The sequence below is a fragment of the Naegleria gruberi genome, assembly GCF_000004985.1.
Source record: "Naegleria gruberi genomic scaffold NAEGRscaffold_38, whole genome shotgun sequence".
NCBI lineage: Eukaryota > Heterolobosea > Eutetramitea > Acrasida > Naegleriidae > Naegleria > Naegleria gruberi.
Window position 1 is genome coordinate 169,951 of NW_003163289.1, and position 27,741 is coordinate 197,691.

Genomic DNA, 27,741 nt, shown 5'->3' on the forward strand with positions numbered 1-27,741 from the left:
ACTCTAAAATCTTCTTCAGAGAATCTAGTGATTTTATTATTGGTGTCTTTTTTGAATTAAATAATAATTAAAAACTATTCCATTCATTTTAAATTCCTAAAAATAAATATCAAAAAAATGAAGCTTTATGCTCTTGGTGAAGGATGTCACATACTCACCTTTAAAAATACAACTGTGATGCTTGATTGTGCATTGGATTGGGGTAATCAGACTAGCAGTTGGGATTTTGTAAAGCGGAATGTTATTCAAAATGATCCATCATCAGGAACAAAATCAATGCTAAATTTATTGAATAGAACAAACCGATTGAATGTAAACTCTCTTTCATCATCATCAACTAAAATTACACAACAAGATTTACAACCTCCATCAATAGTTTTTAAAGCTCCGAATTTTCATAAAATTGATGCCTCACAAATAGATTTAATCCTCATCACAAATCCACATAATTTATTAGCTCTACCATTCTTATATCAGCATTTAAAGGAAATTGCTAAGGATCAAAATTCAGACAAGGTCAAAATGCCTACTATTTATGCCACCGAACCAACAGTACAACTCGGAAAGAAAATGATGCAAGAATTAATTGCCTATGTGAAACAAAGTGAACATTTGGAATTATCTAGAGCAAGTCAAATATTCAAACCGGAGGAAAATATTTTCATGAACAAATTATCACCACTCTTATCCGAAAAGTTTATTTATTCTAATGATGATGTATTAAGAGTTGTAGAGTCAATGAAGAGTGTCAGTTATCAGGAAAGAGTTGCAGTATTTGGTGGAGTATTCGAAATATCTGCACTCAGTAGTGGTTACAGTCTAGGATATTGTAATTGGTTAATTAGAACAGAATATGAGAAAATATTTTATGTTAGTCATAGTAGTAGATCTGGAGTTCAAGTACGTCATCCTGCAGAAATGGATCTCTCAACTGTGACATCTATCGTGCAGGCCCCTGGATCATCATCTGGAACTGTAGCAACAATTCAATCAGGAGTCAGTGGATCTATGGTAAATACTGTCATGATTGTATCAAATATTTGTCCAAAGAGTGACAGAAACTTACAATATTTTGAGCAAGTATATCAACAACTTGCCTCAACACTAGGACCAATATCTAAGAGTCAATTATATGCTATCGATACTGAAAATATCAAAATTGTAAAACCATTATGTCATTACTATCCAGAAGCAACTTTAAATGATATTTGTAGAATAATAGGAAAAACTATTGAATCAGGAGGAGATGTTCTCATTCCTTGCCATACTACTGGGCTTATTTATGATTTGATTGACTTTTTATCTACATTCTTCAACTCTGTACATTTGGGTAATACTCTCATTTATTTAGTATCACCAGTGGCAGATCATGCTATTCAATATGCTAACATCAGCGCTGAATGGTTGTGTGACTCAAAAATGGATAAAACTCTGACAGCAGAAAGTCCATTTGCCCACGTCAATTTGCTTCAAAACAAATCCTTAGTAGTTTTTGATAGTGTAAACTCTAAATTTATGAGTTATTATCAGAGTCACAGAGTTTCCAATCCGTGTGTTATTTTTGCTGGTCATCCTTCTTTGAGAATGGGAGATATTCTCCAACTCATTCCAATCTTCCAAAGAAATAGCAACAATGCCATGATAATGATTGAACCAGAATATTCCTTCCTCGATACAATTGAACCATTTTTACCTCCACCTGGACAGCAATCAATGAAGTTTATTCATTGCCCTATTGATCTTCGTTTGAAAAATTCAGATGTTGTACACATGGTAAAACAAGTAGCTCCTCAACATTTGATTTTGACCAATGTTGCTGTAGACATTCCACCTTATAACCTGAAGAATTGTTCACCAAGTACAGAATTACAAATTGCTTTGAATAGCTACTCTGCTTCAACTGCCAGTACCCTCTTGAACAGTTTGGATATGCGAACAATTTCTAAGTTTGTTTCAGAAAAGATTCATACAATTTCCACTCCTGGCTCAAGTATAAGATATGGCATTGATGGTGATGATATTCTCTCAATCAAGAGACATCACATGAAGAGGAAATACGAAATGGCAACTCTCTCACACAACCTTGCTCAAACCATTTATCCAAAGGTAGTTAAGGGTGTTTACGTCTCACGTGTCTCTGCTGAATTAACATCTAAGGATGGAAAACATATATTGGATGTGACATCAGAAGATGATTCACAATCTGAAGAATCATCCTCCAAGAAGAGAAAACACGATAAGGATCTAATGGTATTTGGTGACATTAGTGTGGAGAAAATTGTTAAACATTTACAAGTTGAAGGATTTGATAATATCACAGTACTGACATCTCCAACAGATTATGGTACCTACACAATCGTCATTCCACAACTTGGTAAAATTATCTTTAACGCAGAAGACACCACCATTGAGACACAGGACGAGACCTCACGTCAGTACCTCAAAGAGGTCCTCATGCAAAATTTGTACATGTTGTAAATACTATCAAGTATAATAATAATATTTTATACAATCATCATTAAACATTACCTTCTTTCAAATTCTTAATATCTTTTCACATGTTACAGTTGACACGTTCTCTCCTTCCAAATAATTCGAGTCCCAATTAAATATCTGAGCAGATTTTTACAATGAATTTTCATTTGCAACGAATTTAAAAAAATGTCCTTCACCGCTTACTTTAGCTATCAGGCAAATTTACGGCCAGCCTGGAAGACCTACTACATTTCATACCCAGAACTTAAGAATGCACTCCATCACATTAGAGAGGAACTCACACAAATGAAACAAGAACAAAAGGAGCATCGGAAACGAAGATTGCAACAACAACAAGAAGAGGAGAGGAAAACCTCAGAAAATTCTGCCCTATTGTCCTATCAGCAACAGGCTGTAACAAGTGGAGATAGTAATAATAATAATAATACAACAATAGTATCATCGTCATCATCATCACTGTTGCCTGCTAATAGCAGTGGTGCATTGAATCCAATTGAAAACTTTGGATTATCACTGCGGAGAGTCTATTCAGAACAAGATTCATCAATTCAGGAGAATGATGGAGAGAAAATAGGAGGAACCATTGTTGATGATTACTTTTTCAGATTGGAAATTGGAGAAAGTTTGAATATGCATATTGAAAATTTCAAAAACATGTTTAAAAAGGACGTAGAGACTGTTTTTAAAAAGTACAATTTTGAATTGAAGAAAGTCAATGAAATAACATTGAGAACACAAAAGGAATTGTCAGAAGCAAGAATGAAACCATTTTTCAATAGTGAAACTGGTCCAGTACTGAAAGAGAAATTTGTTGAAATTTACAGAGAGTTGGAATTTCTCTACAGCTTTTTGCATGCCAACAGAATTGCTAGTAATAATTTATTGACTAAATTTGAATTTTGTGGTGAACATTCAAGAGATTTAAAACATTGGTATGAAGATTTACCAAATGCTGACTTTAGCACCAATCAATTGAAACAAAGTATGGAAAATGTCGAACAGATATTTGCCAAATATTTCACATCCTCAGATCAGAGTAGAGCCTTGTCATTCCTTCGTGAACCTTCCACTCACCACACCCACGGTGACACTTTCAAATTGGCTCTGGCTATTGGTTCCATTGTGCCATTGTTTGTCCTTCTGGTTGCTGTGTGGTTCTTTAAGGAGCCATCAATTAATGATATTCCAGGTTTCTTTGATGTACTTCCAATTTTCCGTTCTATCATGTTATACATTCTCTATGGTTGGCTCTATGGATTGAATTTGTTTGTTTGGGAAAGATACAAGGTCAACTTTGCCTATCTTTTTGAATTTGATCCAGTGAATCACTTGAAAGCTATCAAAATTTGGAAGACAACTAGTGTTTTGACAGTTTTTTGGTTCTTTTTCTTTTTCCTTTACATGATAACAGTGAAAGGTTATTTAACAATATTAGATGCTTCATGGTATCCATTAATTATGAGCTTGATGATGGTCTTTATTGCCATTTTACCAATGCACTTTGTTCACTTGAGTGCAAGATATACTCTCCTTAAGGTCTTGGGTAAATTGTTGATCACACCATTTGGTCACATTAGATTCAGAGAATTCTTTGTTGCTGATGTTTTAACAAGTATGGTTATTCCAATAACTGATACAGCTTACATGTTGTGCTTTTATTTCTCTTGGAGTAGTGGTGAAAATCAATGTCATGAATTTAACAAATTCTTGGGTCCTTGCCTTACTTTCCTTCCTTTCTTGTGGAGAATGTTACAGTGTTGCAGAAGATTTTACGATGACAGATCACAAAAGAGTCAGCTTCTCAATGCTCTCAAATACGTTGCTGCTCTCTCTGTGATTTTATTCAACACCTTGCACGTCAATTTGGAAGATAACGATGCTTGGGGACCTTTCAGATATATTTGGATTATTCTGACACCAGTCAGTACTGCCTATGCTTTCACTTGGGATATTCTGATGGATTGGGGCTTATTCAAATTCAAACAAGTTAAGGAAGAGGAAAGAGCCAAGACGAAATTGGAAGCAATTAAGAAATTTTTCACCTCACAAACAATTATGGGCTACAAATTTGTAATGCGTAGCAGAAGAATTTATGGTAGAAGAAAACTTGTCTATCGTTTGGCAATTGCTTTCAATTTGATTGCTAGATTTGCATGGGCTGGTACCATCTCAACTTACTTTAAGCAAAATAAGGAATTTTTAGCCATTCTCTTTGGTAGTGTCGAGTTGATGAGAAGATGTAGTTGGAGTGTCTTTAGATTGGAATGGGCAGCAATCTCTAATGATGAGGGCTGGCGTAAACATGGAATTGGAGACTTGGCATCTATCTATCTTGGTATTAACACTTCAAAATAATAAAAATTAATTCAATTATTAAGTTAAATACAGGTAGATTTATAACAAATGTTTAATACGATCTAAAAAGCTCTCTGCAACAGAATCACTTGTCTTTTTTTCAGTCAGGTACTCTTCCAATACCTGAACTGCTTGTGGGTATTGAGAGGCAAAGAATAGCTCACAAGCTTGATGATACTTTAACCAACGATTTTTCTTTTCTTTGGCTTCCAATTCATACATCCATTCTATTATTTGATTAAAGATTATATTATTACTAATACTAAAAAATTATTACTTACCATCTGCTGTAACATCATTACTTTCTCCCAATTCGTATATTTTTCTTGCGTGATAGGCAACTTGCTGTGTTGAGGCCAAAAGAGGTGATGAATAATAGTCATCCTCAATCATATCCTTAGTGTCGACATATCTTGCTTGGAATTGATTGTTATTCTTTTCGAATAATTCTTCTGAAATGACAATATCCAAATCGAAACGGTTGGCGATCTCAATCATCACTTCAGTATTGTACTGATGACTTCCCAGAACAGAAAAGTTCATCACTTGCTTGGATCCAACATTTCCACACAAATTACTCTGACAATGTGCAACTATTCTAAACTTGAAATCATTCAATAGAGCTTGATGTGATTTCAAAATTGAATTTTTCGACAACTTTCCTTCCTTAATAGAATTTAACTTGGCAAGAACAATTGAGCTCATTTGAACACCTTTCAACTGGTGATTTGATTGATCATTAGTTGCATTAAAATGAATGCTAAGTGTTTCATTTTCGAATTTACCAATTTGCCCATTATTTGCTCTTGCTATCTGGCCAACACTTTCGAAAATATCACTCAAAATATTAACACATTCATTGGGATTGATGCTGAGCAACCATTGATTCAACCCTTGCATGTAAGTATTCACAAAAGTAACTTTCCTTTTCTCCAAATAGAGAGAAAACATATTCCCTGTTGGCTGTTTTCCAAACTTTCCAGATTGACGAAGATCGCTGTGAGAGCGACTAGATTTACTGTACATGGATTCTTCACGCTTGGAGTTGGACACAGCTGTGGAACTTTCATGATTTTCATTATTCGATTCTTGAGTACTTTCTTTTTGAGAATTTCCATCCAATTGCATTAACAAGTGAGGTGGAATGAATCTTCTGTAGAGCTTAATTCTTCCAATCATACTCTTAAAGTGAGTTTGAAGGGATTTAACCTCAGAGAATCGAGTCTTGTAAAGGTGTAGATTTTCAAGTTCCATATTCGAAACCATCTCAAATGCTTGTATGAGGTTATTGAATGGCCTAACAATTTTGAGAGAGAACAAGATAGCCATACTTATACTAGCCCCAACAATTATAATTGCTCCCAATAGAGCACAAATTATAGCAATAACCATAGAGCCCATATAATTCCATTGTGGAACTTTAAACACCAGAATCCTAAAAGTTACAAATCAATATAAATTCTGAAATTCTGTATTGAAAACTTACCAATCAATACCTTCATTTGTACACAATCTTTGAATGGATATGAAATCAATGAGTGTAGTTAAATCCTGCTTGGTATTACATGCAATTTCATTAAACGTTTTAAATCTATTGTAAATAATGTTACCCGTCACTGAAATGTCACCACCAAAATCTAGAGCTGTCTTTCGATGAATTACTCCCTGATTATCCCAGGTGGCCACAACAGCATCTGGATCATCACTTGCAATAATGAAATCTGTCTTTTTTTCAATTACAAAAGCAGTAGATCCTCTCACTGATTTTGTAATCTCAATCAAAAAATTCGAAACTGTTGCAACACTCATATCAAAAGCAAAATGGAATGAGAAATTATCTCCTGGTTTGATTGTTCCAACATTTGTAAAACTCGAAACTGTAGTCAAAAAGACGAATTGTGGCATTGTTGGATCGGCATATGACAGTGTGACAACTGGATTGCCAGGATTAGTCGAAGCAAACTGAGCTACATAGTTTGAGGTGAATGGTGGAATCACAACATTCGGCTCAACAGTTCTATTGCAATACTCATTTGAAGCAATATCTCTACATTCCCAAAAATATTGATCCAAACCAAGTGTAGTATTAAAGTATTGAGCTGAATCACCCAAATTGACCATTCCATAATTAGAACCATCTGGATAACCAATATATACAGCTAGAACCACTTGCCTGAGATAGTTCTTTACAACCTTGAACGTTTTATAGGTGTGTCTCTCTAGAGAAATGGGATCCAGATAATTAAAGTCATTGTAAAGTTGAGCTTTGACAGATTCCACAACAAGTAACACATCCTGAAGTGTTCTCTCAATGAACGAAACAATTTTTGAGAAATCTTCCTCCCTCACTTTTGTACTTTGCTCTGCAATTGAAGAACTAAATGTACTTATCCAAATAACTGACAAGACAATAACAGAAATCAACACCAATAAGGAAATCATGAGCATCAAAAGAAATTTGATTGAGGAAAAGAAGGAAGGTTTGGATTCGTCCTTTTCAAAACTTGATTGACTAGTACTTTCCAATAATTGATTTTGCTCTTCAATGGGATAGGATTTTTCAGGAGAGGAGGTGGGTTTAACTCGTGTCATTGTTTTTTTTTGTTTCGAATAATAGTAATGTAAGAGAGATTGATATTGTTTGAAATGAATTACAAAATCCATGTTTCGGCACTACATGCCAAATATTCCAAATAAGATGTGAATCTTAACAAATTTGGAGTAATTCAACCATGCATTAGTATTCAGGTAACGTGATGGGATTGTAAACCAAAAAGCTTACATTAGAGAGATTGAGAGTGTATCAAAACGTGGTATTAATTTGATAAGATTATCTTTAGTCTATCAATTAAAATCAGATATGTTGCCCAAATTAGAGAGTTTTTTGTAGTGGAATTTAGATGGGTAGAAAATCATGATTTACAAATTCAAATTGTTTCATTCAAAATGAAATAAACTTTATTGAAAACTAAGCAATTTTGCAATTTGCTTCAACCAATTTCACAAAGTAAGAGAATGTTCTTACACATCTCTTATCATAGATATTTAACGAAGGTACAAAGTTGAAGGAGAAAGTGGGTTGAGAGAACCTGTTGAAGCAGATGCATTTCTCAGTTTGTTCTTTTGTGGAGTTTGCAATGAAGAGCTTGTCAACTTCTTAATTCTTGAAGGTTGTGTCGAGGTTTGACCCAGCACAGATAATGTAATATCTTTGAGTGGATCTCTAATATTGTTGTTAGGTGTTGTTGTACAGTTAGACTTTGAGTTAGAATTATTATTGAAGAGATTTGATGAGGAGGACATTGGATAGACCCTACCAGTTAATGGGTCAATGTTTTCCTTGTTAATACCACATGTTAGCAGATGAGGATTTACATTCAGGTCAACATATCCCATTGCTGCTTTTGTATTTTGTTTGGTAGATGATATTATCTTTCCATTGTTAATATTATTATTATATTGTTGGTTGTAGTTATTGTTATTAGTCACTGCTAGCATCATCATGGATTTATTCGAGGACATCCTTGATGACAACATGGGTGTAGACTTTGAACAAGATGTACGGCTCAGAGTTTGTACCTCATCAACGGAGCATACATCTTCATAGACAGTGTAGGATGGCATTGTTTTTGCTTTTTTTTATGAATGATTTTTCAAATCTTTTCCCGCTTTTATTCACCGTTACACTTTTCTCTCTTTCAAAACCTTTCAATTTATTGATGGTAAATACAATCGGCAAGAATGTAGAGAATTAAATGCATGTAAAGATACTGACATCTCTTCTAGAATTATCAAAATAGTGCCTTTGAGATTGAGAGTAAGAGATGGAAACTCTTCGCAAATTTAAAGAATTCCATCTGTAAAGGGTGTGAAAGAGATGAATGTCTGTCAATCAACTTTTTTGGAAGTATTGATGGTCAACCGTGCTGTTGAATAAAATTTACAGTGATTGCGATAGAAAGTATTAGAGTTGATGAATTGAAAAATAGAAACACTCATCTACAAATTAAGAGAACGTCCCTGCCTCTTTTGAAGTATTGAATCTTGTGAAAAGATATTATTTTGCATCTTAAATGTCCTTATCATTTTGAACTAGTGTTCTGAGAGCCATGTCAATAGCACGTTGCTTGTCCTCTTGTGGAAGGAGAGCTACAAAATAGATGAGCTCTCTTAAACCATTAGAGAAATCCTCAAGGGTAGATACTGGTTGAGTAGATTGAGGTACTGGAACTTGAATGGCTGTATTGGATCCATGAATTTCCTGTAGCCTAGCCCTCTTTTCATCAATTAATCTCTGAATCTTTTTCCTCTTTTTGCTTTCGGCTGTTCTTTGTGGCTTCTTCCTTCTAGCAGAGGTAAGAAAAGGAGCTCCCTGTACAATGCAAAATGGTAAATCATCTTCATAATAATCCTCAGGGAAGTAGTATCTTATTTGAATGGTAAATGCTCGATTTTTGTAGTGAGCCGACACTACATCAATGTTAAATTTTGTTCTATTTTCCATAATTGAGTTGGGATCTTCTCTCTGTGAGAGTGGCTTCATCAATTCCAATCCTCTAATATCACCGGCAATAACATCCTTAGTGACTCCTCCTTGTTTTTCTGGAATTAAATTTGCAGGAACTGGTATTTGATTCATTTCTACAACCTGAACTATTTTTTGAACTTCCTCTCCAGTATCACGGAATGCCAATTTAATATCAGCAATAATCTTTTCGTAATTTCTCCTAATTTTCTCATGGAATAGTACTGTTTGATGAAATTGGTAAACAAGAGATGTGTACAAATTTTCTGGAATGTAAGGAGTTGGATCATCACTTCTAGTTTGCAAGACATATGAATAATCAATTATTGGAGATTCTGATCCAATTAACTCGATGAGTTTTTGATTTTTGGCCATGAGTGAAAATATTGTCTCATTGATAAATGAATTCTCTTCGTGTGAAATTTCAATTGGTGCAGAGCTGGATCCAAAATTATTCGAAGAAGTATAGAGAGTAGATGTATTTGTTGGATAACAAATCTGCCATTCTCTCAAATCCACATTTTCCTCATCCTCCTCATCTTCCATCTCCTCATCATCCTCTGTAGTGTCACTTTCGTCCATTTCCGATGAAGAATCTTCATCCGAAGACGAAATCACACCTTCGGAACGATTTGCCATCATTGATCCATTATAACTAGCACTATCATTAATCATACTACTGCTACCCATACGACTATGCATTGCTGATGATCCTACCCCCAGCCTATTTTCCAAATTCTCTTCATCAAGCCTAAAATAAATATTATTAAAATTTGGCTGACGACGATGTTGATGATGATTTTTCTGAATACTCGCATAACTACTACTCTGTGATTCGTCATCATCCTCCATACTAATCATTCTATTATCGATAGGATTGATAAATGGATAACCCGAACCATAAGAAGAAGAATTAATTCTTGTTGTATTAGCACTCATTGATGATGAAGTGTTGGTTCGTTCCAAAATATTAATTCCATCACGAATCATACCACTGATCATTTTAGCTTCATCTTCCGAAGATTCCGATGTCTCATCTAAAAGTGCAGCGTCATATTCATCGTCAGACGATGACGAACTCATTTTTTTTGAATGTTGTTTTTAACATTCTTTAAGAATATTTTGTAAACAATAAAATTACAATATTTTGTAAAGTATTTGGGCAATGGAAAGGAAGATTTATAAAGCAACTCCTGAAACATTCAATTACTTACCAATCTCCTCCTAATGGTTCACAAACAATAATGTGCAAAGTGCTTGCTACGGAGATTTGTCAAAAAGCTCTCGGACTTTTAAAAAAAATGAAAAATCTGCAACTCTGAATTTTGGTCAAATTTCATCAGCGTTAAGATTTTCATCACACCATCATATCAGTTAATATAGAAAATTAATAATAATAATTTAAATAGAACAAATATAACAAGAAAATTATATATTGTACATAAAGAGCGGAAAAGTGGATTTTTTGAAATATGGGAAATAATATTAAATCAGCCAGTAATGATCGGGAGGCCCCTACTAGGAGTTTATATGAAGAAGAGGTATCCCCATCAGCTTCATCATCAACAAATTATCAAGACGATTTGCAGAGTTACAAGTCATATATTACACAACATCAAATTATTGATCAAATACAATTTCGATCACTTCCCGATAAGTTTTGTAGTGTGAGAATTTTGATAATGCAAAGTGGAATGAATGGCAATACACTCATGTACGATACTCATCATGATAATAACTTTAAACAATTTAAAGCCAAATTAAATCAAAATACAAAGGAGGTTAATGAAAGATTTAGAAAAATGCAAATGTTGAAGAGTACAAGAGCTGTCAACAAGATTAAGACCAGCTCACCATCTTTGAAACCACTATTGGGAGGTTTATCTCAAAATAATTTGAATCAATCCTTCCAATCACAAACAAATAATACTTCGAGTAATAATAATATTAATAACAAACAATCAGTGGGAATGAACGATACTAGTATTCTAGGTGAAATATTATTTGGATCTATTCCAATACAGATACTTGGACAAAATACTAAAATTCACACTCTTTCACAGCACAAACAAACCTGTCTCAGTAAGGTGTTCAGAGTTGGTTTGCCAGTCAGTACAATAATTAAGACAGACGTACAGAGTGATCATGGAGATGACTCTAGCTCAACATCAAAGGATATTCCACCAAATACAGAACCAAATCCAAACCCCGTTAGCACATCACCAACACCATCACCAACTGTGAGAAATAGAGCTGTCAGTATAATTCAACAACCAAATGCAAACCAAGTATCAGCAACTGCTTATAGTCCAAACACCTTGGGTACTCGTAATAGAAGCTATTCCACATCTGTTACAGATGCCATTAGAGATAATTTCACTGAAAAAGCAGCTGCTGCCTCTACTACCACTGAAGATACAAAGCAAGCTCACAAGAAGAAAGACAGAAAAAAGAAGCTACACAAAGATCAGGATATTTCATTCATGTGCAAATCTTCATTTGGAATAGCTGTCTTATTGGTTTTCCATGACTGTGGAGAAGATAAGGATGAGCTTCAAAATCCAAGTCAGTTGCAAAGACTCATATTCTCTCACTTCCCAATATTTGAACACAAACTGAGAAAATTGCTCAACTCTTGTAAAAACTCAATTCAAAACTACCTGAAGAAGAAAGTTGATGAAGCTCGAGAATCAGACAAGCTAGACGAAATTTTCAGTGGTTTTACTTTCAATATCAAATCATTCCATGGATGTCTTCAAGATTCTGAAGAAATTTCTAATGCATCCATAGATTTCAACAAGTTTATTATCTCTTTCCTACATGCGCCTCGTTTCAATGTAAGTGTCTGATATGTATTTATTTTCTCACTTATCTTTTTAGGAACCAATTTGGCAATCACAATCACTTTTGCCTCTTGAAAAATCTAACAATTTCTCTACCTTTTTAACTGATCTTGCCTTGCTAACGAGGAAAGACGAACAACATCTTTCATTCTTTTCTCTAGTGTTGACTACCATTTTATCAAACCACCTTTCATGGGTTTCACAATTCATACAATCTGAAAGGAGTGACTGTGATGATAATCCTTCACTACTCATTCAGAAATATCTAAAATCTCTGTATGGAAGTGGCTACCTTCCAACATTGACATCTGGTGAACAAGACAAGAAAGGTCTGAAAAAGTTTTGTAAAATAATTGTTGTTGGAAGTAATAACAAAGATATTAGATATTGTATATCCATGATTACGTTCCTCCTTCAATCAACTCTACTTTTAGAAAAAGAATTTTCCATTGACAAGCCTCAACAATCCTCCAATCTCGATTCTAAATTCCTTCCAGAAACTCTTTTAACCCTAACTCCAATGCAATTTGTTGAAATGAAACCTCCACTTAAAACTAAGCCACGACAAAAACACTCCCACGACACAACGAATCCAAATATAGCTATTCATACAATAGAGAGTGATTCAGATGAAGATTCTGAATATCATATCAAACCTGTAGTTTTAGTTCCAAAACCTAATTTCACACTTGCAGCTTATGACAATAACGTTGAGGAAATGAATTTGAAAATGAAATTCAACAAGTTTGGAAATTCACTTTTTGCTGACGTTTGTACGTGGTATTGTGGTGGATTCGTAATATCTGGCTTGCCTAGGTATGTCAATTTCCAAAAGGAGCTCATAGAAGACTTGGAATTCATTCAAACAGAAAGCATTGATGGAGATCCAAGATTACCAGATGTAGCCAGTTGCATTATAATTGATATTGAAGGAAGGTCTTGCAATGTTGTAACGAGTAAGCACAAGACAGCTAAATTCGAAGAAGGTCATAACTCTAGCATAATCTCCAAGTTATTGCACGAACTTTTATTCCTTAGATCAGTAGATCAGACATCAGAAGGTGAAAAAGCATGTGAGCAGATATTTAAAGATACACTTTATGGACTAGTTCTAAAGACCAAGCTTATGTTTTCAATTGTGGACTCGATAGATTCGGAAACGAATAGAATTATACCAACAAACGCCGTTCATTGGCGCTCTGATTCCAAACAAACACCAACAAAGAGTTTATCAGAACAACTCAAAAAGATACTTGTATCCAAACCTAAGAAGAATGGATCTGAGAGAATCACCTACGAGCAATTGTCTCATCTATTACATGTTAATATTTCAGACATACCCTTACTCATGTCCATTGCCAGTGCTTTCCGTAGTGATATTTCAAAGAAGGTCATTCCACATAAAGTGTCAAAAAAGAAAAAACGATAAAAACATAATGTGTTAGTTGCCATACCATTTAGAAGTTTATTGGAACGTCCAAACACAAATCAAACACTTCAAATTCCATCGCAATTTTAAATGGTGAAAAAGAATAGAAAAAATGTCACAACAACCTTCAAAGGGACAAATAGTGAGTGGAATCTTTGCAAGTATTCTTGTGTTATTGTGCATTATAATAGTGTTGGTTACTCTGGGGACTTGCTATCAAACCACAGGAACAGAAGAACCTGTTTCAGCATGTGGAAGAAATAATTCACCCAATAGAGCTCTATTCATTGCATGTTTTGCTGTCGGAACCTGTTTGGTTCTTCTTTTCTGTCCGAGCAGATTGATATCACTTCATTATTCAACCTATGGCACGATAAAGCCACAATTCAAGAGTATTTACTTTTGGTTTTTAGTGTTGCATTTCATTCCGATGGTGTTGAGTATGCCCTTACTATTGGTAATGGCTATAATTCCAGATACATCTGATTTGGGAATGCTTCATTTGGGAGTTGCTATTGCTGGGATGGGATTGTTGCTTGTTTATGGATTCCTTAATTGTGTTTTGAATGGTATTAGAATTGTTAGATTATTCTTTGGAAGATTTTGGATTGTAAGATTTTGTACCTGGAGTAGGAGTTTACCAAACTGGATCTTGTGTATCTTGTTTACATTGTCAATACTCTGTAACGTTGGATTGGTTATTGGTGCCATCATTGAATGGTTCAGTGGAAGAGTGGAAATCTTGCTGGAGAATGGGCTGCTGTTTTCTTAATTGTCAGTCAATTGATACCAATCTTTATTGAAAGCTTAATGTTAATTTTCTTGAATGAGGAAAAGAAAGAGCAAATTATCGAAGAGGAAAAGCAATCAATCATAGTGAAGAATCAAGTTGAAACTTTAAATAAATATTGAAACTGATTTAGTGAAATAAATAATTTGTGAATTTACTATTCCCATTGGAATGAATTACAAAGTTGAACTGTTGGTGCCTGTGTTAACACAAACTTTTTAAAATCATTCAACCATGACTTTACACGTTTTTCATTGGTATCTTTGAGATCAAACTTTGATCTAGAATAAATTACAATTGAAAACTTTGGTTTTCTAACTTCTTCGGTGGATTGAGTATCGTCATAAAGATTATTAGAAGTATCGGACAGTAAATCTCTAATATCAAAATCTGTCGTTCTTCTAATACTAAATCTTTTCAAAATATCACCAACATTGCTCTCAAAATTTGGTGGTGACATATTTGATAAGGTATCATCTAGCTCTTCGTTTTTGTTGGGTGAGGTAACTTCTGCTGTTGTTTCAGTATTAGTTTCAGGTGATTTTGGTGGAATTTCCTGAACAAATTGCACAGTTATAAAGTCATTAATAAATGATGCTTTCTGCATATAGGTATACAAGCAAATATCATGATTCGAATCGACCAATTCTACCTTCTCCAGTTTTGAAATAAACTTTTCCCATAAATTAATCAGAGTTTCAATACTAATGTTTTGGAAAATGGGTGAAATATACTCTGCTCTCCTATCGAATGAAGTACTGAACTTTTCAAAACCTAATGGTGCCGAAAAGAACCAATTATTTCTGGAATTTGGTTTGTGAATCATCCAATCAATATTCTTATTGGGATGTTTCGAAGGATTTGATTCTGATAAAACTAGTGGTGGTTTAGCTGAAAAGAAGTGCGTAACTAGCTTTTGCAACTCTGAATTATCCTCCTTCAATATAATATCAACCATCTTTTTGAAATACTCGTTAAATTGTTCAACTCTCTTTTCAATATTTTCCTTTTTTAAATTTCCAATAATTAGCTTTTTCGGAAAGAGTGATTTCATATCCTTACTGTTCTGTAGGGAGGTAGTAGTAGTAGTAGTAATTTCAATGAAACGTTGATGATAATCATACAATTCACTATATCTTTTAGTAACTGTCCAATCGGAGTGATTCATAAATCCACAAGTCTCTCGAGGTGATTCATGATGATGTTGATTATTGTGATTGTGATGGTGGTGATGATGATGATGTTGATTAGGAGAGGCTCCTCCTCCACCACCATTAGAAGTAGTCTCTGAATGTGATGACGTAGAAATCCCATCATCATCAAACTCCTCCACATATGAATACTTGTACTCTCTATCAAAAGGTGATGAATAATTGAGTGGCACAACATCACCACTCAACTCTGCATTCTCCAAGTGTGATGACGAGACTCCAAGTTGCTTCCTTTTTCTCCTATTTTCAATTTGTATCGTGTATAATACAAATGGTTTGGAATCATCTGTTTGATGATGAAGTTCGTATCGTATTACCTTGATATTCATCAACAACAATTTTTCCTTTTCCAATGGTATGATGATATATTGATAATATTTACACTCTATAATAATACAGTATAATACAGTATCCTCTCACTCACTCAATATATTACACGCACACACTATTAATTTCACTGCACAAACAGAAAGTAGCAACAGGATGGACCACTCAAGAGGTTACTTTTTTTTATTGTAAAAGTTTGTCTTGTCGGTTGGCCAATAATAAGAATGAAATGTGTGTGATTACTTCTTCTGATTGGTCCGCTGATATGATAATGGTAATTATATTTTGGTATTTGTTGTAATACTTTGATTTACAGGATAACATGAATATAATAGGTGTGAAACAGATCAGATAATGTTAAAAAATTATCGGAGTGATCTTGTGGATTGTTCAATAAGATCTAATTTGGGTTGAATATCTTGGTTGAAAGATTGAGTGATGGTTTTGAGTGTGGAGCCATCTTGAATGATCTTTTGATAGGAATCTTTGATTTGATTTACGTTTTTGACAAACTATTAGAGTTTTTAGTGAAAGATCGATATAAAAAGAATAACTTACTGTCTCTAAAGTAGTCAAAACTTCTGGAATGGAGACTGATAATTCTTCGAGTTGGGATTTCTCTTCTACAGGTTTTGGATTGATCCATTGTGTAAATTCCTCATGATAGACGTGCATAAATTGGTCAACTAAGGTGCTGAATCGACCGATGGCTTCACCCAATAGTTGTATCTTTTCATTGTGTTCCACTGAGAGATTGGACATGATATAATAATTTCCTCCCGTATGTAAGGTCTGTTCATTCAAAACAACTGATTGTCCTCTATGTTGCTCATCAATATTTGTCTGTAATTCCTCAATAATATCCTGATATCTTTGAATGTGAAGATTTGCCTTTTCCACATCTGTTTTGAATGAGGCAGCATCTGGAAGTTTCTTCCTCTTGAATTTAGAACTCATTTCATTTGAGAAGAGTTTCATATCATTGGCCAAAACTGAATCCTTATTGTGACATATGTGATTGATAAAATTGTGATCCTTTGTAAATTGTTGTTTCAATTCCTCTGTATTATTGAATCTGTTCAATTTGGAATAGAGATTTAGTAATTATTTCTTTTAGAATATTGTCACATAAAGAAACCTACCCTTTCACTGAATAGATCAAATCCAAAATATCCATTATGAATTTAATATTTCTCTCCAATGTACATTCTCCTCTTACAATTTCCATATCACAAAATTCAATAATTCCCAACCAAGAGAAAGCTCGGAGAATGGCTAGTTAAATTAAATAATACTAGTATTGGATGAATAACACTTACATTGTTCTTTGTGATCATTACTGTCCAAAGGCAATCGGAGAGCATTGTTTACTTCATCAGGAAAATAACTAGGAACAAAGTATTTGTTCAACATGTACATTAAAATGTCATAGCGAATGTATCCTGCATTTAATAGATAATCTTCCTCTATGGATTGTCTGTAGAGCGTGATGGCTTGTGGATGTGAATCCCAAGATAAAACTGTTTTGATTTTTTCAATGAGTTTTGAAACGGTTGGAAGTTTATGCATTTTTTTGGCGCGTGAATTTAACAGAAACAAGGTGGGAAATGAATTCAAAAGGAAAGAACAAAGATGATGTAAATGTTTGATTTAATGTTAAAAAAAGATAAAAAGTTTATTGTTGATGACCATAAGGATGGTGCTGTAAAGAAGAATTGTGTTGTGGAGGCATGTTCATGAAAGGTTGTTGAATGTCTTGCATTGAATTATGTCGAAGAGACATATTGTTGATTGGAGGTAAATGTTGTGGTGGCTGTTGTTGTTGTTGGTCAAAAGCAGGATAAGAATCACCAAATCCTCCCTCTTCCAGAACTATTTCTGTAGTATCATTTTTCTTTGGCTCAGGAACGAAATGAGAAGATGTCATAGGACCATCCATTGGAGGTAATCTGGCCAATCTTTCCTGGAATCCTTGATAAGGGGTTGGAGTTAGTATCTCTGTGGACGTCAGATTGATATCATTTACAATGTGATGCGTCGAGTCCAATGAAATGGTGTGACTATTAGTAACATGTGATGTACCTTGATTTACAAGAGTTCTCATTATGATACCATCCCTGGAATCAGTTTCTGGTTGGGATCTGTATGATTGTTGAGGAATGTTAGTTGGAGCTACCATTGATCGAGAATACTTATGTTCCTCTGGAATATTGGAATGCATAGTTGGAGGAGATTGGTGTTGAGGATAAGCATAGTGTGAACTAGATGATTGTTGTTGAACTGGTGGAAGATACAGGTCATTAGGAGTTTGGGAGGAAGGTGCATTAGATGCTGATGTTTGATAGGATTGAATTAGATCTTGGAGGGAAGGAATGTATTGGTTGCAACTGACAGAAGCCAAAACATCAATACTGCTTGGTGATTGAGCTCCTTTCTTTGCTTTTTTGTTTTTACGTAATTGGGAATTGTTACTGACTTGAAGTGAGGTAGAAAGTGATCGTTGAGGTCTATTTTCTATTGAACTTGTTGGAGATTCATCGAGTGGTGAACCCTTATCTTGAACTTCTCCAGCCAACACTGATAGAGTGAACAAATCAGGGGTGGCAACCTCTGGATTAGATTCAACATATGGAATAGGGCTCTTCTTTTTCTTTCTACGTTTTGTTGGTAAAGTAAGGCCCAATTTGATCTTGTAATTCAAAAAGAGATTTCTAATTTGAGTTTCAGTTTTGGTTGGAATGAGTTCAGCAATAGTTTTCCAGTCACGTCCATACTCTCTGAAATATTCAAGGAATGCATCTCTTTCGCTGACAGTCCAAATAGAAACAATTTTGAGAATCTTTTTAGTCTTGTTTGGTTTGGTGATTCCTGCAGGAGGTGTAGATGGAGGCAATACTGGAGTAACTTCCTTCTTCTCTGGAACTTCCTTTGTTATCTTTTTAGTTGCTGGAGAAGTGGTACTAGGTGGTGGAATAGCAGTCGATGAAGATGAGATAACAGCAGGTGTAGTATTAGTTGTACTAGCAACAGTGGAAGCTGCTTGTGTCTTCTTCTTCTTGTTGGCATCTTTAGTATTGGTATTTGCAGCTACAAGTTTAAGTTTGACCTTATTGTCCTCGAAAAATTGTTTACATTGAGCTTCATCTCTAGTTTTAAGTTTTTGAGCAATCTTGGAGAAATCTGCACCAAATTTGGTGAAATGATTTTTAAATTTGGTAATTTCAGCTTGAGACCATTCTGCTAATAATTCTTCTTCCTCCTTCTTCTTATTTCTAGCTGCCACATTAGCTCTATTTTCAGCAGCTGCAACTTTAGCATCCTTTGTAAAGATTGGCTCAAGGGGAGTCATAGGAGATTCTGGTTCATTATAATCCTTTCGTTTACCTTCATCTACAAACCTTTTCCTATATTTTTGGCTTAGTTTTAACTCGTTTTTCATCTTTTTAAAATCCTCAGTCAATTTGTAATTATAATAGAAAGTAACAACATCACCAGTTGTCTTATTTGGCAAGTATGATGCAATTACTCTCATATCCTTAGGTGTTTTTGTAAACTTATCAACAAATGTTTTCTTTTCTTCCTCTGTCCAAATCTCTTCGAGAATTCTAGTTTCTTGATACTGTTGAAGAACTTTTTCGCTTGCAGTCAAGTGGTTAGTACTAATAAAGCAGTTTCTCTTCTCCTCATCGTTGAGCATTGGTGGCACAACAGCAAGTTGATCCTTGAATCTGGTATTCTCGTTTCTAACGTCATCAATGGTAATCCTGTTTTTAGCCCACCATTCATATCTTAGCTTCTTGAAAAGATTGCCATTCTCGATATTTTTCTTTTCAAGCTTTTCTAGTCTGCCCTTGACGATCTTTGTAAGATCGGGAAGAATTTCCTGGAAAATCTCTTCATTCTTCTCACAAAAATCATAATCTTGTGGTTTTCTGAGAGTCTTTTCCATCTTTTCGTCATCCTTGTAGAGCAAGGAATCAAACTTTCTGTCGGCATATAGACTGTTTTTCATGTTTTGGTAGTACACAGCTTGGATTCTATTCTTTGGAACAAAAGGTTCGGTTTTAGTGCTCTGCTCTGTGCTCGGAAGTGTCCTATTGTTGACTGCCTCAAGTTGTTCTTCGTAGGTTTTAACTAGACTCTCCATCTTTTGAATTTCCTTCATAATTTCCTCCTGTGTTGGTTGCGAAGAGCTGAACAGGCTCATAATATCTGTCGACTCGTCTTGTTTGACATTTTGCTTTTGCTTCTTTTTGTTGTTTTGTCCCGAATTTCCCTTGGAAGTTGATGATGTAGTATTCTCTGTGTTTCTAAATTATTGTTGATAATAAAATAGATCAAAACAATCCAACATTAATTTGTAATAAACGTGATGATGTAAAATAATATAATAACAAAATAATAGTAAATATCATCCAAACACAAGACATCATCATTGATAAATAATATTAAAAAAAGGTATTTGATTAATATTATATTGTCATCAGTAGCCACTTACCGTTTTCTCTTGGTGGAATTATTATTTAGCATGGTGATTATATTAATACAGAATGATGAATTTAAATTATAGCAAAACAGATTATGAGCGGACCCCCATGTAGAGAGAATTATTACGTTATTGATAACCCTCTCCTTGAATAAAACTTATTGATAGATGGTGGAAGGTACTTTTGATTTGTTGTATCAATCCCGGATAGTGATTTCTTATTTTTTTAATCTTTAAATTTTTTAAGATTTAAAAAAAGTTGCAACATGAAGACTTGAGAATATTTCGGTTGGCGATCACATCCATCAAGTTGATAAAAACAAGGCGCGGAAATTCTTTCTCACTTCAATACACTTGGAGAGATGAACATTTAGTCTCTTGAACGTGAAATACACTCATTGAATTATTATTATCAAATAAAAATTGAAATTCTCTTCATCTTCCATGTTTCCTCAATTCTTTCAAATTGGAACATTTCGCTCTGGTCAAAGAACAGCATCTAATTGCCGTTGAAAGATGAACATGTTCTGAAAGGAATACACTAAAAAAATGTCATCATCCATAATCACACACCATTCAACATCGATAGTGGATACAACACATGTCCATACGGAGGAGTCGGACGAAGTTCAACTATTGAAAAAGCACAACAATACAAATATTAGTACATCAAAGAGATCGGATCTTTCAAACCAAGAAGGACGATATTCATGTTGTTTAATGAGGGATATTGCTATTGGATTGTATTCGCTTGTATTTTCATTGAGTATAATTTTCATTGCCGTTGTGGCTATTATTTGGAAGGCTTCATCATCAGATTGGGCTCAAGCCATGTTGGATACACCAATTCCTAGTTATGTAACCAGTGTAAATTCTATTCCATCTAGTATTCCATATTCTGTTTCAAACTCAACACAAGCTGTGACTGTACAGGATGCAGATTATGGAATTAAATTGTATGGAAATGTATCATTATGTGCTGAGTGTTATTATAGACCATTTGCAACATTGGATATGTTGAGTCAATACTCAATTTCTCCTCCATGTGTCAGTGAACAGAATTGCTCTTTCTATGGAGTTAGAAGTCAGGAAATCCAAAACAGGATTTCTACACTAGGTGAAAATTGGTATCAAAATTGGGAGCCTGCAAAGAAGGTATTTGTGATTGCATTCCATCACGGTGAACGTCTCTATGCACCAAGACAAAAAATTGATCAAGTTGTTTTTGAACTTATTGGACCAACAAATACTAATTTCAGTCTTGTAATTTCTACAAATTATCCATATCAAGAACAACAGAAATTTTTCATTAGAGTTCATCCACGTGTTAAGGTGAGGAATATTCTCATTCATGGAGCTTCTAAATTCCCAGTTCCTTACAAACTTGTTGCTAAGGAATTCAGTGACAGAAATTATATCAAGACTATCAATGTTACTTCTTTGAGTAATGTTACAGATAGTGCCTACTATAGTCCAGAGTCATTTGTTTCAGCTCTTAAATACAAATACCCTGATATTGAAAGCTACACTCACTACATGATGTGTGTCACCTCACATATGTTTGAAATTAGACAAGGTGGCAAATGCTATTCTGAAGTTAAATCCTTTGCTATTGAATTTTTGTGGATTACTTACACTGTTTGTGGCAGTTTCTTGGTGTTAGCTTTTGTGAGTATGGTTGCCTTCTTTGTTGCCTCTTGTTGTGCGTGTAAGGAAAGCTTTGCACAACCAGAAAGATTAGAATAATTTCACTCAACTGTATTAATAAATATTTTTCTATTTACAACTTGATTTATTCTTGATCTTCTTCTGAAGATTTATGTAAATTCAAGAATGCAGACCAATAGTTGTGCATATCAATAGCAACAACACATGAATCCTTAACAGCTTCAACTTCATCAGCTTGGAATTCTTCTAATAATTTGAGTGATTCTGGTTCAGAAATTGATCCCAAAGCTTCAGCAGCTTCGTGACGGACCATAGCATGTTGATTCTTATCACGCAATGTACTTTCGAGAGCTTCAGCAGCAGCTCTTTCTTGAATTTGACCCAAAACAAAGGCAACTTCATGTTTGAAAAGAGCACCTTCTTCTGGATTAGTCAAACCTTGACACAAAACTTCAATAGCTTGTCCCTTTCTCTTATAACACAAAGCATAATCATGCTTGTCCAATTCCAAATATTGACCAGCAATGTTTCTCAAAGTAAACATAGCCTTATATCTTTCAAAAAGTGGCTTGCTCATATCGAGGAAAGTATTCTTAATATCATCAAATTGGAGTTTCTTATCATTTTCACAAGCTGGAGCAGGATCGACACTTGAGAATGGTGAATAGATAGTCTCTTCGTCACTTTGTTTCTTCTTTAATTGTTCTTGTTGATATTCAATATTCAAAATAGCCAATTCACAAGTTTCTCTAACTTCTCTGAGGGAATCCTTGCTGTGTTCTTCAAGTGCAGGGAGAGCAAGAGGTGATCCGATAGCACCCAAAGCTTCACCAGCTTCGTGACGAACCATGCAATCTTCGGAAAGATCACTTAAAATCTTGACAAGAATAGGAATGGCATGCTCAGAGTGAATTTGACCCATCACATAACCAATTTCGTGTCTCAAGAGAGCACTCTTACTGACAAAACCACTTGAAAGAACATCAATGGCTCTTTTAATTTTATCTTCGGATTCAGTCCATTGCTTTAAATAATAAAGCATACGTGAACGTCTACTGACTGGAATGTCATCATTGGACAATAATTGTTTCAATTCGTCATCTGTGAAGGCAGCAAATTCATCGGCTGGATCGTTGAAATTGTGTTTATCGGTTGAGATTTCTTCTTGTTGGCTCATTTTTTTTGTTGACGAAGAACTTTTTCAATTAATTATTCAATTTATTTCAATTTTTCAAATGTAAATAGATAGAAAGGTTGTGTTTGTTGATATGAACAATTGATGTTACAATGGAATCAAATGATTGGACCAAGTGTTCTGTCGAAGAATTTCATAGAAAGTGTGTTCCGATGATAGTTTATCCAAATTGCACACTTGATCTATTCTTTCTCATTCCAAAATCCTATTTAAAGCACATGGTTCAATAATCTTTTTGTCATCAAGTGTACACTTTTTGTAAACAATTCAACAATCAATAGGCGGTCATCACATATGTTAATTAGTGATTGTAAAAATAATAATTGGAACAAGATGAACTCGAGTCCGATGATGAACATGAGTTTTCAAAATTTACAAACACAAAAAAAAATGATCAGCTCCAAGCCCTTGTCATTTGTGATCAATTCTTCTGCATCAGATGAAAATTCGGAAGAGAAGAATACAACAACATCAGCAACAAGTGAAAATGAAATGGAAAGAAAGAGATATGATAGACAAATGAGAGCAATTGGTAAGGAGGCCATGACACAGATTGGATCGGCAAGAATTTTGGTGATTGGATGTGGTGGTTTAGGTGTTGAAATTGTCAAGAATTTAATGTTGATGGGATTCAAGTCTATTACAGTTTTTGATAACAAGAAGATTGTATCATATTTGGATTTGAACAGTCATTTCTACTTGAATGAAGATCATGTTGGATTGAATAGACTCGATTCTGTGATTGATAGCTTGTACGAATTGAATCCATATTGTAAATTAGAAAAGTTAGAGGCCGAAACTTTGACTGAAGATATCATCAAGAAATTTAACATTGTCATCAGTAGTGATGAGTTGATTGTTTCGGATTATGTAATTAATATTTCAGAAATTTGTCACACCAATGGTATCAAGTTTATTGCAGGCTATACCATCGGCTTGTTTTCATCGAGTTTTGTTGATTTTGGAGAGGGATTTGTTGTCAAGGATGCAGATGGTGAGGCTCCTTCACATGGTATTGTATCCGGAATTGAAATTGTTCAAAAAGATGGAATCTCTGTTGCCATCATCAATACAAAGGATGAAACACAACCAGAGCCACACAACTTGTCCAATGATGACTATGTTAAATTCCACTCTATTGAAGGAATGGTCCAATTGAACAATACTGAAAAACCTTTCCAAGTCAAGGTAGTAGATGTTTACAGATTTGAACTTATAGGATTGGATGTTTCAGAGTTTGGATCATACACACAAGGAGGTTACTTTAGACAGGTTAAACAAGAGAAAGTCTTGGATTTCAAGAGTTTGAAGCAATCTCTTGTTGATATCGATGCTGGATTGTTTGATGATATTTCTGCATTCCTATTGTACAATTTTGCCAAGATGGATTATCCTATCAAATTGCACTATTATTCCCTTGCTCTCAATAGATTCATTTCACAAAAAGGCAGACTTCCTCAAAATTATAACACTGAAGAAGCTAAGGAAATAATCTCTATTGCTTCAAATATTTTGGAATCTACTGAAAGAAAGGCTCCATACTTTGTTGATGAAATTTTATTCTCCCTCTTGTCTTATACCATGTCAGGTCCATTGAATCCAATGTGTACCATGTTGGGTGGTTTGCTTGCACAAGAAGCTCAAAAGGCATGTACTGGAAAATTCTCTCCTCTCTTCCAATGGTGTTACTTGGAATCTGTTAATTCAATTCCAGATATTATTACCAATGCTATCAAGGAAAATGTTAATGCTGACATTCGACCAACCCTCTCCAAATTGAATATTGATGTCGAGCCAAAGAATAATAGATATGATGCACAAAATATGATATTTGGTGCTGATTTCCAACAACATTTGACCAATCAAAAAGTTTTCCTTGTAGGAGCTGGTGCTTTGGGATGTGAGTATTTGAAGAATTTTGCCATGATTGGTTTGGGTTCAGGACCAAGAGGTACACTCTCTGTGACTGATATGGATTCTATTGAAGTATCCAATTTGAGTAGACAATTCTTGTTCAGAGAGGAACATGTGGGAAAGATGAAGAGTGAATGTGCTGCCAAGGCTGCTCAAAAGATGAATCCATCACTCAATATTAGAGCTATGGCTGATAGAGTTGGAAAGGAAACTGAAAATGTTTTTGATTCTTCTTTCTGGGGTGAGCTTGACCTTGTTGTCAATGCTCTGGATAATTTGGAAGCAAGACTCTATGTTGACTCCAAGTGTGTCTACAATCAAAAACCATTATTGGAAAGTGGTACTCTTGGAGCTAAGGCTAATAGTGAAGTCATTTTACCATTCGTCACCAACAATTATGGTAAACATAAGGATCCACCTCAAAAGCAATTCCCTGAATGTACCATTCACAGATATCCAAACATGATTCAACACACTATTTCTTGGGCTAAAGCTTTCTTCCAATCTTCATTCACCAAATCTGTTGAAGAAGCAAAACTCTTCTTGAAATCACCGCAAGCATTCTTTGAAGAGAAGGGAAACAATATGGTTACTTTGGACTCTGTAACAATGTACTTGTGTCAAAGACCTCAAAGTTTTGAAGACTGCTTGAGCTGGAGTGTAATTAGATTTGAAGAGCTTTACAATCACTCAATCAAAAATATTTTACTCACTTACCCAGAAGCTTTCACAACAAGTTCTGGTGCCAGATTTTGGAGTGGTTCCAAGAAATGTCCAAAGCCGATCGAATTTTCTGTTGAAGACGAAACTCATTTGAAATTTGTATTTTATGGCGCTTTACTTTATGCCTCACTCTTTAATATTGAAGGTCCAGCCGATTGCAGATCTAACCATGCCAAGTTCTTCGAAGCTAACAAACAATATCTTATTGATGTGGTTTCTAGAACAGTCATTCCAAAATACATTCCAAATCCAATTAGCAGAGACGATGACGATGCTAAGGACTCTTCAAAGGAAGGATCTTCTGAAAAGCCAAAGGAGCTATCTGAAGAAGAAATTGAACGTCAACAAAGACAAATGAATGAATATACCACCAAGCTTAGAAATGATCTCACCACTGTAGCAGAGAAAATTGATAGCGACCGTGCCTTATTGGAAACAGCCTTCTTTTTGACTGATATCGACTTTGAAAAAGATGATGACATGCATATGGAATTTATCACCAGTGCTAGTAATTTAAGAGCCAGATGTTACAATATTCCTGAAATTGATGTTTATGAAACTAAGGGTATTGCTGGAAGTATCATTCCAGCCATGATTACCACCACTGCACTCATTACTGGTCTTGTTGTTCTTGAGCTCTATAAGGTTTTGGATTTGAACTTTAATGAACTCAAAGAAAAACTCAAGACTGAAGGAGATAAGGAAAAGTTTTTGGAAAGATTTAGCAATTCCTATGTAAATATTGGAATTCCATTCATTACTCAATCCGAACCAGTTCCATGCAAGAAAGATGTTGCCAATGGTTTGTACGATATTTGGGAAACTATCAATATTTCAAAGACCAAGGATAATGTTGGAACTCTGGGTGAGCTCATCGAACACATTCAATCAACAACCAAGTTGACAGTCACCAGTGTTACTTACGAAGGTGCCATACTGTACACCTGTTTTATGGCTGATGAAACTAAGGAAAAGAGAATGGCTCGTCCACTCGATCAACTTTTGAATGCCATTTTCAAATCAGAAAAGAGCAAGACAGTTTTCAACTTGGGAGTTTTGGCTATGGATCTCAACAGTACAACCAACTCTGATATTGTAACTTTACCAACAGTTGTTTACTCTGCAGAGAAGGGTGGTTTATCTGAGGAAGAAAAGAAGAAACTATTATTAGAAAAGAAAAAGCAATTGCTTAAACAAAAGCAACAAAAGTAAATTATTGTTTTGTAAGTAATAAGTAATATTTATTTGTAATAATAAATAACCAAAAAAGCAAACATTATGATAATTGTGATGGCTTTAAATAAATCAATAACTTCTTTTCTTTCCTTGCTAAGTAAAATAGATTCCATATTTGCAAACCCATGCTCCACAGTTTTTTCAACTAACGTAACCTGACTCTTCAAATTTGATATCCTCTTTTTGAGTTTTTCAATTTTGCGACAAGTTTCATGACTGTTGCTGATTGATGTTATGGTGTCCGAAGAACTTATAGTGGAAGCAGACGATCTGTCATTTCTTGGAGAAAGTGGATATGTTGGAGGGTATATTTTGGTCGGACCATACTGTTCATCACTTGAAACAACGTTGAAGTCTTTAATACTGTCGTTCAACTTTTCAGCAAGATTGAATAGTTGAGAAATAATATTAGTTGCTTTGTCTCTGTTACATTGAAAAACAACATCTATTAAATTATCACCACATCTGCGAATACCACCATCAAGTTTAAAATCTTGCAAGAGAGTGTTGTAGTTTGTCTTTGATCCGTTAATGTCTTTATTT

At 34.7% G+C, this 27,741-nt stretch overlaps 12 protein-coding genes across 12 annotated transcripts; 6 read left to right on the forward strand and 6 right to left on the reverse strand.

Moving 5' to 3' along the window:
• Positions 1-117: 117 nt before the first annotated feature.
• NAEGRDRAFT_80530 (uncharacterized protein) lies at positions 118-2,540 on the forward strand (the record flags this gene model as incomplete). The annotated part of the gene is made up of 1 exon (XM_002674673.1): positions 118-2,540. One exon carries the CDS (start codon positions 118-120, stop codon positions 2,476-2,478), a length of 2,361 nt encoding a protein of 786 aa, XP_002674719.1. The 3' UTR covers positions 2,479-2,540.
• A 121-nt stretch (positions 2,541-2,661) lies between these two features.
• On the forward strand, positions 2,662-4,851 carry NAEGRDRAFT_70106 (uncharacterized protein; the record flags this gene model as incomplete). The annotated part of the gene is made up of 2 exons (XM_002674674.1): positions 2,662-3,489; positions 4,288-4,851. The coding sequence occupies 2 exons, from the start codon at positions 2,662-2,664 to the stop codon at positions 4,849-4,851; spliced, it is 1,392 nt and encodes a 463-aa protein (XP_002674720.1).
• Positions 4,852-4,890: 39 nt separating this feature from the next.
• Positions 4,891-7,443, reverse strand: NAEGRDRAFT_50751 (uncharacterized protein; the record flags this gene model as incomplete). The annotated part of the gene is made up of 3 exons (XM_002674746.1): positions 4,891-5,078; positions 5,133-6,148; positions 6,338-7,443. 3 exons carry the CDS (start codon positions 7,441-7,443, stop codon positions 4,891-4,893), a joined length of 2,310 nt encoding a protein of 769 aa, XP_002674792.1.
• A 350-nt stretch (positions 7,444-7,793) lies between these two features.
• NAEGRDRAFT_80531 (uncharacterized protein) lies at positions 7,794-8,481 on the reverse strand. Its single transcript, XM_002674747.1, has one exon. The coding sequence runs from the start codon at positions 8,473-8,475 to the stop codon at positions 7,897-7,899; it is 579 nt and encodes a 192-aa protein (XP_002674793.1). The 5' UTR covers positions 8,476-8,481; the 3' UTR covers positions 7,794-7,896.
• A 439-nt stretch (positions 8,482-8,920) lies between these two features.
• Positions 8,921-10,459, reverse strand: NAEGRDRAFT_70109 (uncharacterized protein; the record flags this gene model as incomplete). Its single annotated transcript, XM_002674748.1, has 1 exon — positions 8,921-10,459. One exon carries the CDS (start codon positions 10,457-10,459, stop codon positions 8,921-8,923), a length of 1,539 nt encoding a protein of 512 aa, XP_002674794.1.
• A 389-nt stretch (positions 10,460-10,848) lies between these two features.
• NAEGRDRAFT_70110 (uncharacterized protein) lies at positions 10,849-13,648 on the forward strand (the record flags this gene model as incomplete). Its single annotated transcript, XM_002674675.1, has 2 exons — positions 10,849-12,213; positions 12,257-13,648. The coding sequence occupies 2 exons, from the start codon at positions 10,849-10,851 to the stop codon at positions 13,646-13,648; spliced, it is 2,757 nt and encodes a 918-aa protein (XP_002674721.1).
• A 112-nt stretch (positions 13,649-13,760) lies between these two features.
• NAEGRDRAFT_70111 (uncharacterized protein) lies at positions 13,761-14,420 on the forward strand (the record flags this gene model as incomplete). The annotated part of the gene is made up of 1 exon (XM_002674676.1): positions 13,761-14,420. One exon carries the CDS (start codon positions 13,761-13,763, stop codon positions 14,418-14,420), a length of 660 nt encoding a protein of 219 aa, XP_002674722.1.
• Positions 14,421-14,595: 175 nt separating this feature from the next.
• NAEGRDRAFT_70112 (uncharacterized protein) lies at positions 14,596-17,395 on the reverse strand (the record flags this gene model as incomplete). The annotated part of the gene is made up of 4 exons (XM_002674749.1): positions 14,596-15,993; positions 16,535-17,051; positions 17,119-17,251; positions 17,296-17,395. 4 exons carry the CDS (start codon positions 17,393-17,395, stop codon positions 14,596-14,598), a joined length of 2,148 nt encoding a protein of 715 aa, XP_002674795.1.
• Positions 17,396-17,631: 236 nt separating this feature from the next.
• Positions 17,632-20,679, reverse strand: NAEGRDRAFT_58669 (myb domain-containing protein). Its single transcript, XM_002674750.1, has 2 exons — positions 20,475-20,679; positions 17,632-20,286 (listed from the first exon to the last, which is right to left on the reverse strand). Exons 1-2 carry the CDS (start codon positions 20,504-20,506, stop codon positions 17,652-17,654), a joined length of 2,667 nt encoding a protein of 888 aa, XP_002674796.1. The 5' UTR covers positions 20,507-20,679; the 3' UTR covers positions 17,632-17,651.
• A 332-nt stretch (positions 20,680-21,011) lies between these two features.
• NAEGRDRAFT_70114 (uncharacterized protein) lies at positions 21,012-22,208 on the forward strand (the record flags this gene model as incomplete). Its single annotated transcript, XM_002674677.1, has 1 exon — positions 21,012-22,208. The coding sequence occupies one exon, from the start codon at positions 21,012-21,014 to the stop codon at positions 22,206-22,208; it is 1,197 nt and encodes a 398-aa protein (XP_002674723.1).
• A 34-nt stretch (positions 22,209-22,242) lies between these two features.
• NAEGRDRAFT_58670 (deoxyhypusine hydroxylase-like protein) lies at positions 22,243-23,307 on the reverse strand (the record flags this gene model as incomplete). The annotated part of the gene is made up of 1 exon (XM_002674751.1): positions 22,243-23,307. The coding sequence occupies one exon, from the start codon at positions 23,305-23,307 to the stop codon at positions 22,255-22,257; it is 1,053 nt and encodes a 350-aa protein (XP_002674797.1). The 3' UTR covers positions 22,243-22,254.
• Positions 23,308-23,715: 408 nt separating this feature from the next.
• NAEGRDRAFT_70116 (uncharacterized protein) lies at positions 23,716-27,174 on the forward strand (the record flags this gene model as incomplete). Its single annotated transcript, XM_002674678.1, has 1 exon — positions 23,716-27,174. One exon carries the CDS (start codon positions 23,716-23,718, stop codon positions 27,172-27,174), a length of 3,459 nt encoding a protein of 1,152 aa, XP_002674724.1.
• Positions 27,175-27,741: the final 567 nt, after the last annotated feature.

Coding starts and splice junctions, on each gene's coding strand:
- NAEGRDRAFT_80531 (XM_002674747.1), bottom strand. CDS start 8,475: ATGCCATCCTACACTGTCTATGAAGATGTATGCTCCGTTGATGAGGTA.
- NAEGRDRAFT_58669 (XM_002674750.1), bottom strand. CDS start 20,506: ATGCTAAATAATAATTCCACCAAGAGAAAACG. Junction 20,287..20,474: donor AATTCCACCAAGAGAAAACG/GTAAGTGGCTAC, acceptor ACAATAATTTAG/AAACACAGAGAATACTACAT.